The following is an 18,130-nucleotide window of genomic DNA, read 5'->3' on the forward strand; positions in this document are numbered from 1 at the left end:
AAGCTGATGAGAGATTCAAATGAGGTAATGTGGGTAAAAATGGTTTAAAAAGGGAAAGCTTTCAAGGAACGTAAAGAAATATTATTGTCGTTCTTGATGGATATTTGTGCCTAGCCTTGGGGTTTCTACCTCATATATAGCTTACAGTGGGGTTTTATTTTGAAATCCCTGATAAGCCAAGGAGCAGCAATATTACTGCCGGCCACCAACGTATATATACTATTCTCCAGTCATCTCTTCCCAACTCACAGAAGCAACAACAAAAATATCAGTCTGGAAACAACATGAATCAATGAAAATTAGAAGCAGGGAACATAAATGTGTCCTATCTCATAAATCACCTTGTTCTCTTGTGCTCATTCTTTAAAACACACACACACAGATGTGCAGACACACGCAAATCTCACTAGCAACTCATGGGAACAGCAGCACATGAGTACAAGTTGGGTCAAGCTGGGTCTCCTGTAATTTCTGGTAATCGCTGCCCCTCACAGCTACTTGACAACACACAGCCCCAGCACTGAGGGCTACCGGAGCCAAGTCCTTCTGAAATGAATGCATCAGGCACCTTGCAAAGGCACACCGTCCAGATAAACAACAGCAAAGCCACAAGTCAATCCACTCAGGGATGAATCCTCATAGAGGAGCCACTACAGGGGGATCAGAAAGAGTGACTAGCTATAACCCCTGGAACTTCAAGAAGCAAGCCCTGAAGTAGGAGCACTGCCAGTGTTATTCTCTCCACTAATTCCTCATGAGAAAGAAATGAAGATATTCTCATCAAATCTGTAGAAAGGTAATGTAGTTGGGGGGACTGCAAGACATTTTCTGGAAGAAAATTGAGAAGTGGTACATGTTTGATGAGTTTAAGGATTGGTAAGTAAAAATTAAAATGAGTTATCACGATGATGCTTTGAAAAAAAGTCTGTAATGACACATTCATGTAGGAAAAAGTGAAGGAGGGCAGGAAGAAGAGGAAAGATTACAAATTTCACTGGGGGATAGTTCTCAGGCTATTGGATTTTATTCTGTTTCTAGTTACCAAGGTCTGAGTGTCAAAAATGTGAACACTACTCAAAGCATTTTTAAATTAAATAATCACTCATAGTCTGACTTCTTTGAGTCTTGGACTGTTCCTTGACATCCACATGCAAAGGCTTGCAAAGCTTACAATGAGTAAGAGTTAACAACGAACAAAGAACTAAAAAAAGGTGGTGTTCAAACAGCCATACAAAGGCACTTTGTTTTCCAATGTACCCAGACCATTTCAACATGTCCCAAACTAGCAAAGAAATCATTAAACTATGTAATACAGATCAGTCCCCACTGTGAGGGAGGGAACCCAGCCTGATGGGAAAGCGGCAAGCAGAAAGCTCCATACCAGACCTAAAAATCCTGTGAAATACAAATAAGGGGAACCGTAAGATCCATGAAAGCAGGGCCCTATCAGTCCTTTCCACCACTGACTGCTCAGCACGCATCATACAGCAGACAAAAGTGCTACTGAACATGGCACTGCCAGGTGGAGTAGCCATTCAGTCACCATTGGGAATAAAGTAATGAATGAATGAGGCACATGTCATGGAACACAGAGTTAGAATTAGCAATTTGACATAGATACGGAGGTGGATGGAGCAGTCATCTTCCTTTCAATCTGTGGGCACCACACCAGAGAACTGGAGTGTTCAAATTTAGAGGCTGTGGACCAAAGTGGAAAGAGTCTGAGAGGTAGAAGACATGAGCTTGATTTCTAGTTTTGTTACCTCAGTTTTCCCCCTTGTACCATAAGGAGAACAAAGACATGATGAATGCAGAAGCATTCTGGAAAATGTGATGTGATATTCAAATATGACATTTTCTGATAGTATTGTTTGACATACAGCACTGCTTGAAGTCCTTGCTTCTCTCTGGCACCTTTTATCTGTTAGATGGTGCATTTGAGTCAATTTATCATCTAACAGACAAAAGGGTAAAGATGAGTACATGCTATATCCTCTACTTTCCAACTCTATGGTGATAGTAGCTTTTTGTTTGGGTTTACCTTCTGGGAATCCTTTTGAAGAAAGATGATGAAATAAAATTATAATATAGGTAGTTTTGTGGTAAAGAGAAAAACCTAGGTGGGACCTGTCAGAAACCACTGAATTTGAGGTTGATGACTACTCTAAACAGTATTTAACTAATGTCTCTAGAGAAATAAAGAGAATATGTTATTAGCAGGATGACTTATGGAAGTAACTTCCCAACTTAAATATGGCAAGGAAAAATGCCATCTCTAGAAAGGCCAAACTCATTTTATATAACAGTTTTCCTAGAGTAAATCTAGCCTTATGTAGGACTAGTATGATGCTTTATTATCCATTCCATATACTTTAATATGAAACTCTGCATTATTGTTTCTATTTATTATTTATAGAATACAAGAGGACAACATGGCAGTGCACAATGCAAACAGTGCAGGCACAGCCTCTGCCTCCGGGAACATATAATTGAAGACAAATGTAAAGCAGGATCCTCCTCCCCTCACAACCAGGGGACACGGTCCTTCTTTGCCATATGAAGAAGGAACATGAGTCAGATAAAGGAGGAGGCTCCCGCTAAGATCTGACCTAATTTGACATCAGTTATGACACCAGATTGCTCAGTCTAATTAGTAGTCTTAGACTCAAAATATAAGTAGAAGGTGCCCTCAACTCCAAGATCAATAAAGGAAGAAAAGCATTGCTATAAGTACTGTCCTCATAAAACAATAAGGAAATATGATGATCTGAGATAAATCTCCTTCACTAAGCTAGGAAACAAGTTAATAAATTAATAAAGAAAAAATAAAATTCTCCACTTTCAGCAATAAAGCTGAACTATATTTGTCTAATTCAATAATTGTATATTTTTATAAAGCTTTTTACCCCAGGATCTAGCTTCCAACTCTGTGTCTAGCACATAATAGGTGCTCAAGAAATATTCTTTTAATAAATGGTCTTTATCTATTTTTAAAGCATCTTTCTTGTTTCTGCTCCTTTAGAGGTGAAATAATTAAAATGGTAGATTCATGGTGTGATCGTTTGAAGCTGCATGTACCCCAGTAAAACATGTTCTTAAATATAATCCATTCCTAGGGGTGTAAACCCATTGTCAGTAGGACCTTCTGATGAGATTACTTCAGTTAAGGTGTGTCCCACCTCATTCAGGATGGGAAGTAAACCTATTACTGGGGTCTTTTATAAGAGAATAATTCAGATGAAGACAGAAAGCCACAGAGGAAGCTGAAATCAACAAAACCCAGAAGAAAAGGGAGAGACCAGCAGGCACTGCCATGTGCCTTGCCATGTGGCAGGGGAGTCAAGGATTGACAGCAGCTGTCTCTGGGAAGAAAGTATCGCCTTGATGATGCCTTGATTTAGACATTTTCTCAGCCTTAAACTCTAAGCTAACATATTCTCATTATTTAAGCCAAACCATATCATGGTATTTGCTTTGAGCAACCTAGGAAACTAAAACACATGCTTAAAATCAAAAGTATCTCTCCCAATTGGGGTAAGGTCTGAGAGAGGGAAATGGAATTAACAAACCTGTACTCTGCTATACTCAGCCCGGTTTTGGGTATTTACCAGGTGCTCAATAAATATGGAGGGATGGACAGCCACACCTTCTCCTGATACTGGCAAATAAAAGAGAATTTGCATTAACTTCAGGCATTTTCTATAAACTGTAACCCCATGGAAAGTAATCTCATTTTCGTAAAAGAGAATCTGAGGTAGAAGAGGCAGAGAATGCACTTTCCTGGGAAGAAAACTGAGATTAGCAGATGTTTCCTATGAAAACGAAAACAGACAAGAATGCATGGGGATGGTACAGATTTGTTTGTTTGTTTCAGTCTAAATATAAACCCAATTCAGAGATCTGAAATTAGATGTTGAATCTAACCCGGGAAACTTAACAGTGCCCTATTAAAACAAAGAGCGAAGTTGGGGGCTAAAACACAAAGCAAAATAAAATTGGAGGAGATTTGCCAGGGCACAAATTCAAGTGACCTCTTGTTCCATGTTCCCTCTTCAGCTGACTTGCTCATTTTTAGTCAATCCTTTCTCTGGCCCCGATAACCTCTTTGCTATCTTTCACCCAGAACCTGAGAAATCAGTGGCCTTGAAACATAAGACTCAATTGTTGAGCTGAATTGAACTGAATTAAAAAACAACATGTCTTGAGGGGACTGCTATGTCCTTATACATCTAAGGTGTGCATTTGGTGCAAGTCCCCAGGTTACCCCTGACTATAAAGTTAACCAACAGACCAAGTAATTTCAGGCCAGGAAAGAAAGAGAGAAATTGTCTAGGAAGGATCGCAAAGTCTTCCGTGAAAGGAGACTTAAGATAAAGCTTAAAAAGGTCAGATGGAAAAAAAGAGCAGGTATATGGCATAAGCTTTAGGGATTTCACAGGTTCACAGAGCCACAGAATAGTTATTGCAGCTAGCAGCACATTTTATCAAGAAAGAGACTGGATCAGGGACAGCAGGAAAAAGTAAAAAAGAGTTTCTTCAGTGAAGGATAATTTGAAGGTTCATAAGATGTCTTCAGAGCCAGGCCTCATGAAGTCTGGTGAACAATGAAAATTAGACCTTTCACTAAAAAAAGGGATTGTCCCAGATCTCATTATTGGTAGGTGGTGGTAGAGCCATGTACGTAAACTCATGTGTATTTGTTTACCAGGCTCTTGCACAGGTTACTGGTTGCACATATTAATCACATAGCACTACCCCTCCATCAGTTTTTCTATTACCTATCCTACTTTGTGCCAATTTCCTTTCTCCTCCCCAACACCCCTTGCTTCACTGTTCTTCTTTAAGACATGGGATGGGGATTTGTCAAAGTCAATGAGCACTTTATTACAGTGAGAACACTCTGTAATGAACAATTCAACAATTTAATGAGATTCTGTAGATCTGTCTCCAGCCTGTCCATCAAGTTTCACTTCTATAAAGCACCCTGACACTAATCCTCTGGCATACCCAATCTTCACCCTGGGCTGAATATTAGATTCTTCCATGGTATATTGCATTACTAGTATAACCTCAGCAAAAATGATGAACTTAACTATACTTGAGGCAATATAGCTGGTCTGATTTGATTTTCTCTATTGGGTTCAGTATGAGGGAATTACTTATTTACTAAGATAAAGCAAAAACAGTTTCTTATTACTTGCTGAATGCCTAAATTGATAATATTTATTTGAGTCTTTTAATTATTTCTTGAGGACCAGATATAAAAAAATATATATTGCCTGAAGCAAAAACCAGGTTTTAAAATTCTACATTATAATCTTGCTAACCTTTAGAGAGGCAATTATGATAACTCTTAAGTGGACAGTATGGAATTTTTTTGACACTCAAAAATCTGAACATTATCATGTCATCTTTGGCAGTGCCTTCAACTCTACCACTAAAAGAGAGAGAACCACAGGACAGTGGGCCTCAAATCTCAATTCAGTTAGAAATAATTAAACACAGAATTCATTCTAAGTCTTCTTCTCTTAGGGTAGTGAAGAAAAATTTCACTATTTCCCACCATGAACTGACCAAAGTAAATTCTGATGATTTTTGTTTACAAGGGAAAGCCATGGATAATCGAAATTCACGCCCAATACTCATTCTCACCGACACTTTCAACCTCTGCTTGAATAAACATTATCAGAAATAACTAAGAAACAATAATAAAAAAAAAATCACTCCCCCCCCCCCCGCCCCTTACATTTTCTTCGTTAAGGCAGTGTGGACTAGTAGAGCAATAAGCAGGATACGCAGACCTGAATTAGAAACCTGGTTCTGCTCTGCAATGCAGAGCAAGGCACTAAAGCCTTGTTTTGCTCATCTGGGGTGATAGCCATCCTGCAGGCCTGTTGTAAGCCTAAGGCGTCAAGTCTGAAAGGAGCCTGGGATCCAGGAGACCCTTAAAACTCTGCAACTCTTCTTACCAACACTGGTGGAAACAATAATGAAGAGGGAAGTTGCTGGTGAATGGAAGAGGAAGAATTAAGAAGGCAACAAGACAATCATCGGTCAGTCGAGTCAGATGTTAGACGAGTAACAGCTACCTGTGACTCTATTTTGGCCTGAATGTCTCTGAATGTCATTTGATACCAGGTATTCACTGCTTCCTCAGCTAATAGAAAGCTTAATGATTTCCTTTGTATTTGGTATATAAATATTTTTTCAAAAGATTATGAAATCTTGAAGGTAGGGCAGTATAAGTAACGAGATGGCTTGCCAGTGCATCAGAGAATCAGAGAGGCAGTATAGAGAGGGAAAAGATGGGCTCTGCTTCCCAAAGACACCATATGGATTTTTCAAGGGTAGTCACTGGGGATGACCACAGAAAGGATTTAAATTGAATAATCAAGTTCAAAACACAAATCATCTTCTGGTCCCCTAGACAAAGGATATGTGAAAAGAATGCTATGTCAGGTGAAAAGTCAGGACTTAGGAAAACAGCAATCAATGTGGAATGAACTAAGGAGGAAGAGTTTTTCACCGCAGTGCAAGAAGAGCTTCATTTCCTTAGAGCTCCAAGCTGCTCTCTACTGTGATAAAGAAACGTTCCTGACCTGTTTTCAGAAAGGCCTGAATTTATTCTAATTCCACTGGTCTGAAATATGCACAGATACCACCTTACAAACCATTGTTCTCACAGTCACTGTAAGGAACAATTTTTATCAGAGGAAAAACCACATGAACTCTTTCTGATGCAACCAAGTTAGGGTTCCAGAAGACACACAGTTTGAAATTGTGAGGGTCTGAGGAATCCCACCTGCGATGCCCTGAGGTAAACTGAGTCCACTGAGACCTCCAAATTTCAAGGACTGGTGTTCTCTGATCACTTGATCACAACTTCTAAAACTTCAACCAGTACAAGGACCAAACCAGGTAAAACAGTTTCCACTGCTCTTCGATCCTTTAACTTTTAATAATTTCATGGCTTCTCAAAGCCGAGCGCCCTTACCTGCCAGATCTGCTCTTCACTCAGGGAAGTTAGGCGGTCACTCTTGAGTACCTCCTGAAGCAGACAATAAGGAAGCGTTAGAACATCTTCCGGGCGACTCTTCAGGAGTTCAGAGAGATGTTTCACTAAGAAATCGATCACTGCCTTCTCCAACAAAGTGAGGTTAAAGAGGTCAGCAAGTCTGTACAGATCCAAGTAATTAAAGCTATTTAGTTCCTGGATGCCAAAAAATAAAAATGGGGGAAAAAAAAGATCTCTTAGCAATCAATCCAAGAAAGAGCAGGAGAGAAATTCAGATTGACTCATTAAGGTTTGCAAGACAGGAATGCAAACCCCACTGTTAATATAAAAAATTCTCCATTGTTAGGTTCTGGGCAGAGAACTGCTATTCTAGAATTCATCAATTTTTCCTCACTTTGACCCTCTTTAAACCCATATACTTAATAAATCTTAGTAAATGGATTGAAAGGGATTTCTGGTTTCACTGGTTGAACCGTTACTTTGTGACTTTCTCGAAACACTTTAACAAACAGGACAATCATTTTTCTACCCCTAACCATATTTTAACGCTCTTGGGAGGTGCGATTTTTTTACCGAAGATAATGTGAGGGCAGATAATGTGGGAGTCATGATTAGAAGACCCAAAATGCATGAAGATATACTGACCTCTGTTCTTTTTCCAAAAATTCAAATGCAGGATGACTTTGAATAAAAACAACCATCCTGACTTAATGAAATTGAAACAAATTTAAATGTAAGGTCTCAGGGTAATGAGGAAACCTCACAGAAAAGATTTTCGTTCTGAGTAACTCTACATTGAATCTACTTGTGATGAATAATTCATAACTGTCTCTTGCTTTTTGTTAGTCTCAACAACTCAGACAACCAATGGCATCCTTTCCCTCCTTTTCAAATAGTTTCTGCAGCAATGCTTCATTCTTTGGGGATTTTCTCTCTCAAGTTTCCGAACTCATAGCCGGGGCTCTTCAGTGATGCCCCCAAAGAGCCCTGGCCCCCATAAAGCCTGTGTCACCATAACCCTGTGAGAATCAGAGTGGACATGCAGGTTTGTTGACAAAACTTATCTATGAATGAGTGTGGCTATGTTCTAGTTACTACCCATTTTTAACTTATGATTATTAGTACTGGATCAGTGTTTTCCAATAACTTAAGAAGTGCAGAATGTCATCACTTATCTAATTTTCAACGTTTTCCCTTTTCTAGCTAAGAGTATTAAAAATTCTAGAAGTATTTAGTTCTATTTTAATGTATTTGCTTTGATAACTTTTGAGAGTTTAAACGAATATGTTTTAAATCTTGCTGTCCTATATAGTAGCCACTAACTACATGTGGCTATTGTATATGTGAAATGTGGCTGGTGTGAACTGAGATGTGAGATAAGAGTGAAATACACACCCAGTCTAGATTTAATAAGTAAAATAGAATGTAAAATAGCACATTAATAATTTTTATACTGATTACATCTTGACATGATACAATTCTAGATATACTGGGTAAATATATTATTATTGTTGGGCTAAAATATAATTAATCTCCCCTGTTTCTTTTTACTTTTTTTTTAAATTACTTTTTTAAAAATGTGGCTACTAGAGAATTTAAAATTACATATGTGCCTCCCATTATTTCTACTGGACAGTGTTGTTCTAAATAATAAAATAGTAAAGCTAAAAACAGTTCTCAGATCAACAACTGCATTCTTATTATGGCTACCTGATTAAATTTTCCTACTTTAGATTCTATCTCTTTTGGTTGGAGATGACACCTTAATTAAATTCCTAAAAGGAGTCAAGCTAGATAACTTTAGGAATCAGCCAAACTCTAAATAGCTCCATTTGTCTATACAACTGAAAAGAAATAAATGTTTATCTTTAAAATGATGTTTTCCACAGATGACCAATAAAACCCATCATAACTTAAGGATCTAAGAGCCCACTCACAGTCAGTCAATCAAAATATCCTGGCTTCCCATTCAGCAGATTTTATCAAAGGAATACTGATGATTTGACTCTTGCAGCCAATTTTTTTTTCAAGCAATGTTTAAATGTTTTCTCCAAATTTGAATTATTAGGATTGAATCTACTGTAGGAGGGAAAGAAGATATTACCCTTGCAAGCGGAGCTTTCAGAACAAACTTTAGGATCATCTCCTGAGCATAAGTACATCATTTCTGGCAGGTATTTCTCACATCTCACAAGCAACTTTAACTGCTTTAAGGCCCTGCATACCACTCCAATGACCCACTAACTTGCTCTACAGCCCCCTAAAGACTGGACGGCTGTATCAGTGCCCTTCTGGTACTCCAGGCTCATGCCCAAAGGGTGGCGCACGGTCCCGGGCAGCACCTGCTGCACCACAGAGAGGTGAGCATGCACGGAAGCAGAAAAATACCACGCTCCACAAACCAAAAGGTGGACTGTCAGTGAACGCCAGGAAAAAGTTTTTCTTCACTTGTTCTCCTGTCAAAAAGGAGAATACAACTGCGAGTTTGGGACTGGATTATGTACCAGCTATCAAATATTCTTTATTAAGTATCTTCATATCTTTGTTTCTTTATATGGAGATACGCTAGATGTTGAAAAATTAACAAAAAACAGGTCTTTTTCAATTAGAAGCCTGCAACTTAACAGCAGTCCAATTCAGAACTACACAGAACCAGAAAATTAATTTATTTTAATGGAGCATTTTTAAAACTATGCTTTTTATGCTATGCCACTCTTTCTTTTGAAAGGTAATTATTTAATGCCTTCTTCCATGGTCCTGACATAGTTTCATTTCAGGAAGATATAATTTTATATAACCCCCTAAATCCAATCTAACAAAGTATTTCAGGTTTACTAGTAGAGAATTAAGAAGGCTAAATGGACACGTGTCAATGGTTGATTGAACAGCAAAGGGGAACTAACACATCCTTCAGTACAAGAGAAACCTCAGTTAAAAGTCTGCTGCCCTTCCTTGCCTTTTCATTTTGTCCCTCTTCTGCTTAAAAATATAATTTCCCAAAACCTTAAATGCTTTCTAGATGTCAGAGATTTCCATCTTCCTTGCCATGTATGGTTAGCACCTCAGTAGTTAAAATGTAGAAAGTGGAGAGTTAAGAGAAAAAAGAAAACCTGCCTTCACAGACGTTATCACACCAGAATACACACTCCTCCTGTTGGGAAGGATGGGATCTGTAAGCTTTCAGCAAAAGCATCATGTCTCATTCTTTTGGCTAAGATCATGTGCAAGCAAATTAATCACCAAATAATGTTGCTTTTAGGGATTTCCATTCATGTGATGGCAGGGGTGATCAGAATGGCTAAACTGCGTTAAATGCCCACTATTATACTGTGGATTGAAAAAAATCATCTTTGCTTTGGAAATAGTGCCATTATGTTTCTGATTATAAAAGTAAATTTTATAAAATTCCAGAAATAGAAAGTATGAGATGGAAGATAAAAATCACTCATAATTCTACCATGCAGAGATAATCACTGTTAATGTTTTTGTGTACCAACTTCTAGACTTCTTTGAAAGAACTCTTTCATATGTCAGAGAAAGAGAATGAATAATTGCATTCATGGACAGAAAAAACTGTCAGCAACCACAGGTCCTTGGGAGACAACCCAGGCTGGTGGAAAAGAACAGAAGCCACACAGTCAGGCAGACCTGGTTCAAATCCAGCTCCACCCCTTACACTGGCTGTGGCCTTGGGTGAGCCACTGAACCTCCCTTCTTCCCCATTTACAAAATGGAGAAATCAACCAGCTCATAGGATTATCATGGAGATAAGTATGTAAAGCAGTTACCACCACAGCCTGGCATCTGGAAGTATAGCCTAGATTTAGGGGGCAAGGAATAATAAGATATAACTGAGCATTATACTTTGGCATCAATAAACCACAATTCAATCACTGACATAAGGAGATCAAAAGGAAGAATGTGGTCTCTTTAGATAACCAAGTCTTAAACAAGCTAAATCATTAAATCAAGGAAAGGGAGGACCACCAAAGTCAAAACCAGAGAGTTGAATTATGAACTGATTATATGTTAATACCTTCCACATCTACATTACTAGCTCAAACCTCTCTCCTAAGTTCTGGGTTTATATTTCCAACTGCAGAGAAGAGGAAATCTTCTCTTGGATGCCTCACCACCCTATAGAATTCAGCATGTCCAATGTGGACTTATTTTATGCAAACCTGCATCTCCTCCTATAATTCTTACAGAACAGCCCCATCCAGTCACTAAGAACCAGGAAGCATATATCCAGTCAGTCACCAGGTTCTGTCTGCTCTTTTTCCTTGGCATCTCCCGTCCTGTCCCTCATCATCTCCTGCTCAGACTCCCTGAAACAGTGGCCTAAAGTATCCTTCCTGTCTTCAGTATTAAATATCCAATCCTCTTTCTTTATGTGTGAGATGAGAGATGAGACTCTGAGCCTACTGATCACCTGCTTAAAACCCACTAATAGGTTCCCATTTATTTACAGGAAAAAGGTCAAACTCATTAGCACTGGATAGCCTTCCATGAGCTGGGCCCTGCTCTCCTACTTACCCTAGGTGGGTCAGCAGGGCCTACAATCCCTCCTGGCTAGGCTTTGGCCATGACAACTGCCGACACATTCACATCATGTAGTTGGCACTACAACAGTGGGCAAAAATAGGCAAGCCCCAGCCCTCATGGAGTGTATAGTCTAGTGGGAGGGACAGCCATTAACCAAAAAGTCTCACAAATAAATGGACAATTAAGACCATAGTAAAGATTATCAGGGGTAGAATACCTGGAGTGGAAAGTTAGGAAATGCTAACTTCATTGTGGGAAATCACAATGAAGCTGATAGCTGAATGAAGAGCAAACATTAATTGGGCAAAAGGGCTGGGTGGAGAGGAGGTGGGATTACTGGGAGAATTCTAAAGAGAAGAAGTAGCAGAAGTAGCAGCATGTGCAAACAGAAGAAGTAGCATGTGTGAAATTCTTACAGATGAGCACTCGCATTTCCATAGTTCTGTCTGACCATCCTATCTAAAATCACACACCCCACTCCATCCCTATGTCATCCCTCTACCACATTACTCCATTTTAGCACTCATCACTATCTGCAATTATCATCTGCATTTATTTGCTTACTTGTTTATAATATACTGACCTCCACCACCCCAACCCCCAATCAGTAGGTCCTGGGGAAGGAGGGTCCTATTTGTTTTGTTCACTGCTATATCCCCAGTGCCTAGAACAGCACCAGGCAGATGACAGAGGCTCAATCCAAACTTCCTGAATGAAAGAATGGGTGGACTGTCCATCCAACCCATTTCACTTTTTCAACTTCCCTTGATTCAGGTTGAATTGACCACTTCTTCCTTTGTGCCTCCAACTTGCCCTCTGCAGATTTCTAGCATAGCACTTGCCACTTTGATTGTCCAATGACTACACACTTTTCTCCCTCTACTAAACTCTAAGCTCCCTGAGGACAGGCCCGTGTTTTATGGTATCTAGCTTAGAAGAGATGCTTGATGTATGTATGTTTAATGAAAGAATGACCATGTATTTTTTTTCTGTTTACTTATAATTAAGCAAAACCGAACAGGCCACATCTTTCCAATAGGTCTATCCTACTCTGAACATCACCCTAATCAGACCATTTTTCATACTTTATTAGCCTCCCTTATTTTTTCACTTTCTCTCTCTGGCCTTCCTACACATACCCCCAAGACAAAGCCAATGATCATTCAGTTTTACCAAAGGGAAAATTGGTAATGATCAGAGTTGAAAATGCTAACAGACAAGGACAACATAATGATTCTACAGTGAGAAAAGAAATAATACCATCCACCCAGAGTTTCTTTTTCACAGTCCAAGACAGCATTATTCGCTCTATCAACTGACTACTCATATCAAAGTATTTTAATACCATTTCAAATGTTACTTTGGCCTAATTATGAGATTCTCTCACTTCTCTTAGATTCTGTGGCTTAAAACTCTAAATACCCAGGCAGAGTCAGTGGTTTTGAATGAAAATTATAGCTCACCAACAAGGAACTCTCTTGAGTAAAAGGGGAAAATTTTTTTTCTAAAAAGGTTTCATTTCTGTCACACTGCTTCTCACTTGAAATTTAGTTTCTATCCCGAATCATAGTGCGTACATTGTTTATCTTTGGGGAATATTTTTAAATAGTATTTATTTGCCTTTGGTTTAGGGCTATTTGACTTCTCTTTTCCCTTCTATTTGTTTCTTATAGTGTGAATGACAAGCTAAATAACAGAAGCAGCAGCATAAAATCTGTCCCCAATACAGCACTAGCTACGGAATAAACACCAGTTTTTCGAGTTCAAGAATTCTTAAACACCATATAGTCTCCAAATTCAGTTTTGCTGTGTGGCCTATTCCCTTAACAGTCATTAAATAGGGCATTCCCTGGATGAACTACTGAATATTAGGAAAAAGAAAGCAAATACTGTCTTAATTTGGGTTATATTCAGTTGTAATTACATTTGTAAGACAAGTGATCAGGTCATTAGGTTGTGAGTGGCAGGAAGTAGGGCAGTTGGGGGCTTTGGGAAACCTTCTTCCACTCTTCCCAAACCAGTGGAGGCAGCAAGAAAATGCTGAGCCTTGGGCTTTGTGATGGCTGCTGGTGGTTCTCATCCATAGCAGAGGGATTGGCCATCAATTATGAAGTGTATCTCAATAAAGAAGACACTAATAAGAAAGGACTGGAAAATGACTGGGGCTTTCTCTTCTGAGCCGAAAAAGAAACAGACCAGACCAGTCTCAAGAGCCAAACCTGAGAAACTAAGATGGCGGCTAGGTGAGACAGGGCAAAAAAACACCTCCGTGAAAAACACTAGATAAAAACCAGGAAGTGACCCAGAATACTGGTTGCAGCAATGCGCCAGCTGGACGAGGTCTGCTAGTTCCACAGGGGCCGTATACTTCGTGAAACCGGGAGTCTGCATTCTGAAATGAGTGAGTAAGCTGGTTGGAAGACCCACAGCCACGTGGCAGTCTGGGGAAGCCAGGGCTTGGCATTTGGAGACCGACTGGTTTTTTTTTTTTTTTTAAAAAAAAGGGGGGGGGGACCCAGGAGCGGCTGCAGTTGCAATAGTGGGAACCATGCAGTAAAACAGCAAGGGGGGGCTGGGCCAGCCTCTCAGTGTCTGGCCTGGAAGATAGCCCACTGCAGATACCCTTGGGGCTGGGGGAACGGAGGAGAGAGCCGGAAACAGAAAGAAACCCCGCGGCTAGCAGCTGGCTCCCTGGAGGGCTGGATAAACTCCTGCCCGGGGCCGTGCCCACAGCCCAGACCCTGCCAGTTGTCCCAGAGCTGGGAAGAAGGAACTGTGCGAGGAGGGGGGTGTTGAGACGCCCCATTCAGCCATCTCTGCATCAGGCTGGGAGTGCCCCTGCATGGCCCAGCGGCCCAGGACTTCCCTTGAGGGACGGCGTGCACTGGTGATGTAGCAAGGCATTCCCTCGGCAGAGGTCCTGGAGGATCACGGCTGGATGGGAGGACCCGCTCAGAGAACCCAGGGATACTATGCCAAGTCCGGTGGTTTGTGGGACAGCGAGAGAGAGGGTCTGGGGCTGAAATGAAATGAAGGCTTAGACTCTTGTGGTGGCCTTGAATCTCTGGGAACCTGGGGGATTTGAATATTAAAGCTGCCCTTCCTCCCTGGCCACCCGTACACACGCCCCACATTCAGGGCAGACGGCTCCAGCAACACACCCAAACTGAGTTCTCCAACTGAACCCCACAAGAATCATTTCCCCACACACAGTGGGGACGAGGTGGAGAACTGACTTGGGGGGTATAAGTGACTCACAGACGCCATCTGCTGGTTAGTTAGAGAAAGCGTACACCACCAAACTGTGTTTCTGAAAAATTAGATCGGTATCTTTTTTTTTACAACTTTAAAGAACCCTATCAAGCAAAGCAAATGCCAAGAGGCCAAAAACAACAGAAAATCTTAATGCATATGATAAAACCAGATGATATGGAGAATCCAACTCCAAACACACAAATCAAGATATCAGAAGAGACAGTACCTGGCACAATTAATCAAAGAACTACAATCGAGGAACGAAAACATGGCAAAGGATTTAAAGGACATCAAGAAGACCATGTCCCAGGATATAAGCGACATAAAGAAGAACCTAGAAGAGCATAAAGAAGACATTGCAAGAGTAAATAAAAATAACAGAAGATCTTATGGAAATAAAAGAAACTGTTGGCCAAATTAAAAAGACTCTGGATATTCACAATACAAGACTAGAGGAAGCTGAACAATGTCTCAGTGTCCTAGAAGTCCACAGAACAGAAAATGAAAGAACAAAAGAAAGAATGGAGAAAAAAATCGAAAAAATCGAAATGGATCTCAGGGAAACAATAGATAAAATAAAACATCCAAACTTAAGACTCATTGGTGTCCCAGAAGGGGAAGAGAAGGGTAAAGGTCTAGAAAGAGAATTCAAAGAAATTGTTGGGGAAAACTTCCCAAACCTTCTACACAATATAAATACACAAAGCATAAATGCCCAGTGAACTCCAAATAGAATAAATCCAAATAAACCCATCCGAGACATATTCTGATCAGACTCTCAAATACTGAAGAGAAGGAGCAAGTTCTGAAAGCAGCAAGAGAAAAGCAATTCGCCACATACAAAGGAAACAACATAAGACTAAGTTGTGACTACTCAGTGGCCACCATGGAGGTGAGAAGGCAGTGGCATGACATATTTAAAATTCTGAAAGAGAAAAATTTCCAACCAAGAATACTTTATCCAGCAAAACCCTCCTTCAGATTTGAGGGAGAGCTTAAATTTTTCACAGACAAACAAATGCTGAGAGAGTCTGCCAATAAAAGACCTGCCCTACTTCAGATACTAAAGGGAGCACTACCAACAGAGAAACAAAGAAAGGAGAAAGAGATATAGAGAATTTTAACAGACATATATAGTACCTTACATCCCAAATCACCAGGACACTCATTTTTCTTGAGGGATCACAGATCTTTCTCCAGAAGGGACCATAAGCTGGGACATAAAATAAGCCTCAAGAAATTAAAAAAAAAAAATTGAATATATTCAAAGAACATTCTCCAAACACAATGGAATACAAATAGAAGACAATAATTTTTGAACTGTAACTCCACTATTTACTTCCTACATGATATAAAATACACAAACTCTAATGACAAATCAGTGGTTTTGAACTCAATGTAAAATATGTAATTTTAGACAACTATATAAAGGTGGGGGAATGGAGGAGTATAGGAACATAGTTTATGTGTCCTATTGAAGTGAAGGTGGTATCAAAGAAAAACAAGATTGATATAGATTTAAGAGGTTAATTTTAAGCCCCACAGTAAACACAAAGAAATTACCAGAGAATATAACCATAGAGATGAAAAGTAGAGTATGGGTAAAGAGAAATGGGGGAAGGGGCAATGGGGAGTTAAGAAATGAGTGTAGGGTAGCTGTTTGAGGTGAAGGGAAATTTCTAGTAATGGATGGTGGGAAAGAGCATTACAACATTCTAAATGTGATTAATCCCACTAATGGAAGGCTAGGGAGGGGGTGGAATGGGAAGATTTAGGCTATATATATGTTTCCACAACTGAAAAAAAAAAAAAAAGACAGTCTAAATAGATGACAATTGAATGAAAAGGATGAACTTGGATGGGATTGGAGGATGGAGGACAGGAGGCTTAAAGGGACACAATTGAGACATAAGGAAAAGGAAATATAGAATGTAAGCTTTGTATCATTGTTGAATCTCTTGTACTTCTTAGCTGCGCTTAATGGAATTGCATAAAAGAATGTTCTTGTTCATGGGAAGTGTATGCGTGAATTATAGTGTATGTTCAAGGATGTGTGCAGCTAGCTCTCATATGTTCAGAAGACAGCAATAGATGATCGATGATAGGGAGGGAGGGAGGGAGGGAAAGAAATAGCAATGTGACAGCATGTTAAAGTTGGTGGCTTGGGCTATCGGGAGAGGGGGGTCAGGGTATGATGGATTTCTGTGTATGGGGCTAGTATTGTTTTTGCAACTGTTCCTATAACTTTGAATTCATTTCAAAATAAAAAAAAAAAAAAAGAAGAAAGGACCTAAGTTCATCTAAGATTTACTTTATCTTATACTTTAGAGCACATTTAAACCTATCCCTGAAATAACACCACCTTGACTCAACTGCATTCTAATACATTTTCAAATGGGAGAAAAACATGTACAGCCTTAGAGCCAGAAGCTGTGTATTCATTGCACACAACCCACAGCCTAGCTTATGTTTGCCCATGACAAAATATGCATCTTGACGTGTGTCAACAGTGATACAAACTGTACATCAATGATCTACATTTCTAATATGTAGTCTGTCTTTGTTTCAGCCATGCCTGTATGTCACCTGCCTGACTCTGTCAGTAACCCCTCACCCATCCAACACTGCAGTTTAATTGTGACCCTGGAACAGGAATTATGCCAAACAGAAAATATCTGTCATCTTGTGATTGTATTTACTGTAGAATATCCCCCCAAATCTGCGTGACATTCTGGCTTAAATCTAAAAGTCATTGTTAAACTGACAAGATTCAGAAATCTGATGGAGTTGCTTTGATTAATACTAAGGAAAAGAGTGTAACACAGAACCTTAGTATAGCCTATTTATCTCATTGGCTCATCTGGTTCTGAAAACATCATTGACTTGTGAAACAAAAATAAACAAAACATGTACTATTAGTATGGGAAACTATGACTTGGGTTACAGATAATAAACTTCTCTCAAGGTTAAAATATGAGCAATGTCATTTTGTAAAGAGTAATGACATTTTGAGCTTCTCAAATTCTTCCCTCTCTAATGACAATTTACCAAATTGAACAGGATTCCATAATTTTCTGGGTAATTACACTCAACAGATGTAACTATTTTAATAATGCTATATTTCACTATTACAATTATGATCTTTCATTTACAAGTACTGATACCTTAGGGACTGGATCATGTCCCCTACAAAAGGCATGCCCAGTCCCAACCCCTGGTCCTGTGGTGTGAATCCATTTGTAAAGAGGACTTTTGAAGATGTTATTGGTTAAGGTTTGCTCAAACAGAATCAGGATGGGCCTTAATCCAACATGG

The 18,130-nt window shown here is 39.5% G+C and overlaps 1 protein-coding gene across 19 annotated transcripts in view; it reads right to left on the reverse strand.

The window, feature by feature from the left end:
- KLHL32 (kelch like family member 32) overlaps positions 1-18,130 on the reverse strand; it is a 318,742-nt gene that overhangs the window by 57,573 nt on the left and 243,039 nt on the right. For 14 of the 19 annotated variants that reach the window (XR_005217809.1, XM_037842503.1, XM_037842505.1 and 11 more), the window contains one exon: positions 6,995-7,210. The exons of 3 other annotated variants lie outside the window; for them this stretch is intronic. Coding sequence is in view for 12 of the 16 variants with exons in the window: in XM_037842503.1 (XP_037698431.1) it covers positions 6,995-7,210 (216 nt within the window). In the remaining 4 variants the exon portion in view is untranslated. Of the gene's footprint in view, positions 1-6,994; positions 7,211-18,130 lie in introns of those variants that run through there. 2 more of the 19 variants (XM_037842512.1, XM_037842520.1) reach the window with 2 other exon arrangements.

This window comes from Choloepus didactylus, chromosome 7 (assembly GCF_015220235.1).
Source record: "Choloepus didactylus isolate mChoDid1 chromosome 7, mChoDid1.pri, whole genome shotgun sequence".
Taxonomy (NCBI): domain Eukaryota; kingdom Metazoa; phylum Chordata; class Mammalia; order Pilosa; family Megalonychidae; genus Choloepus; species Choloepus didactylus.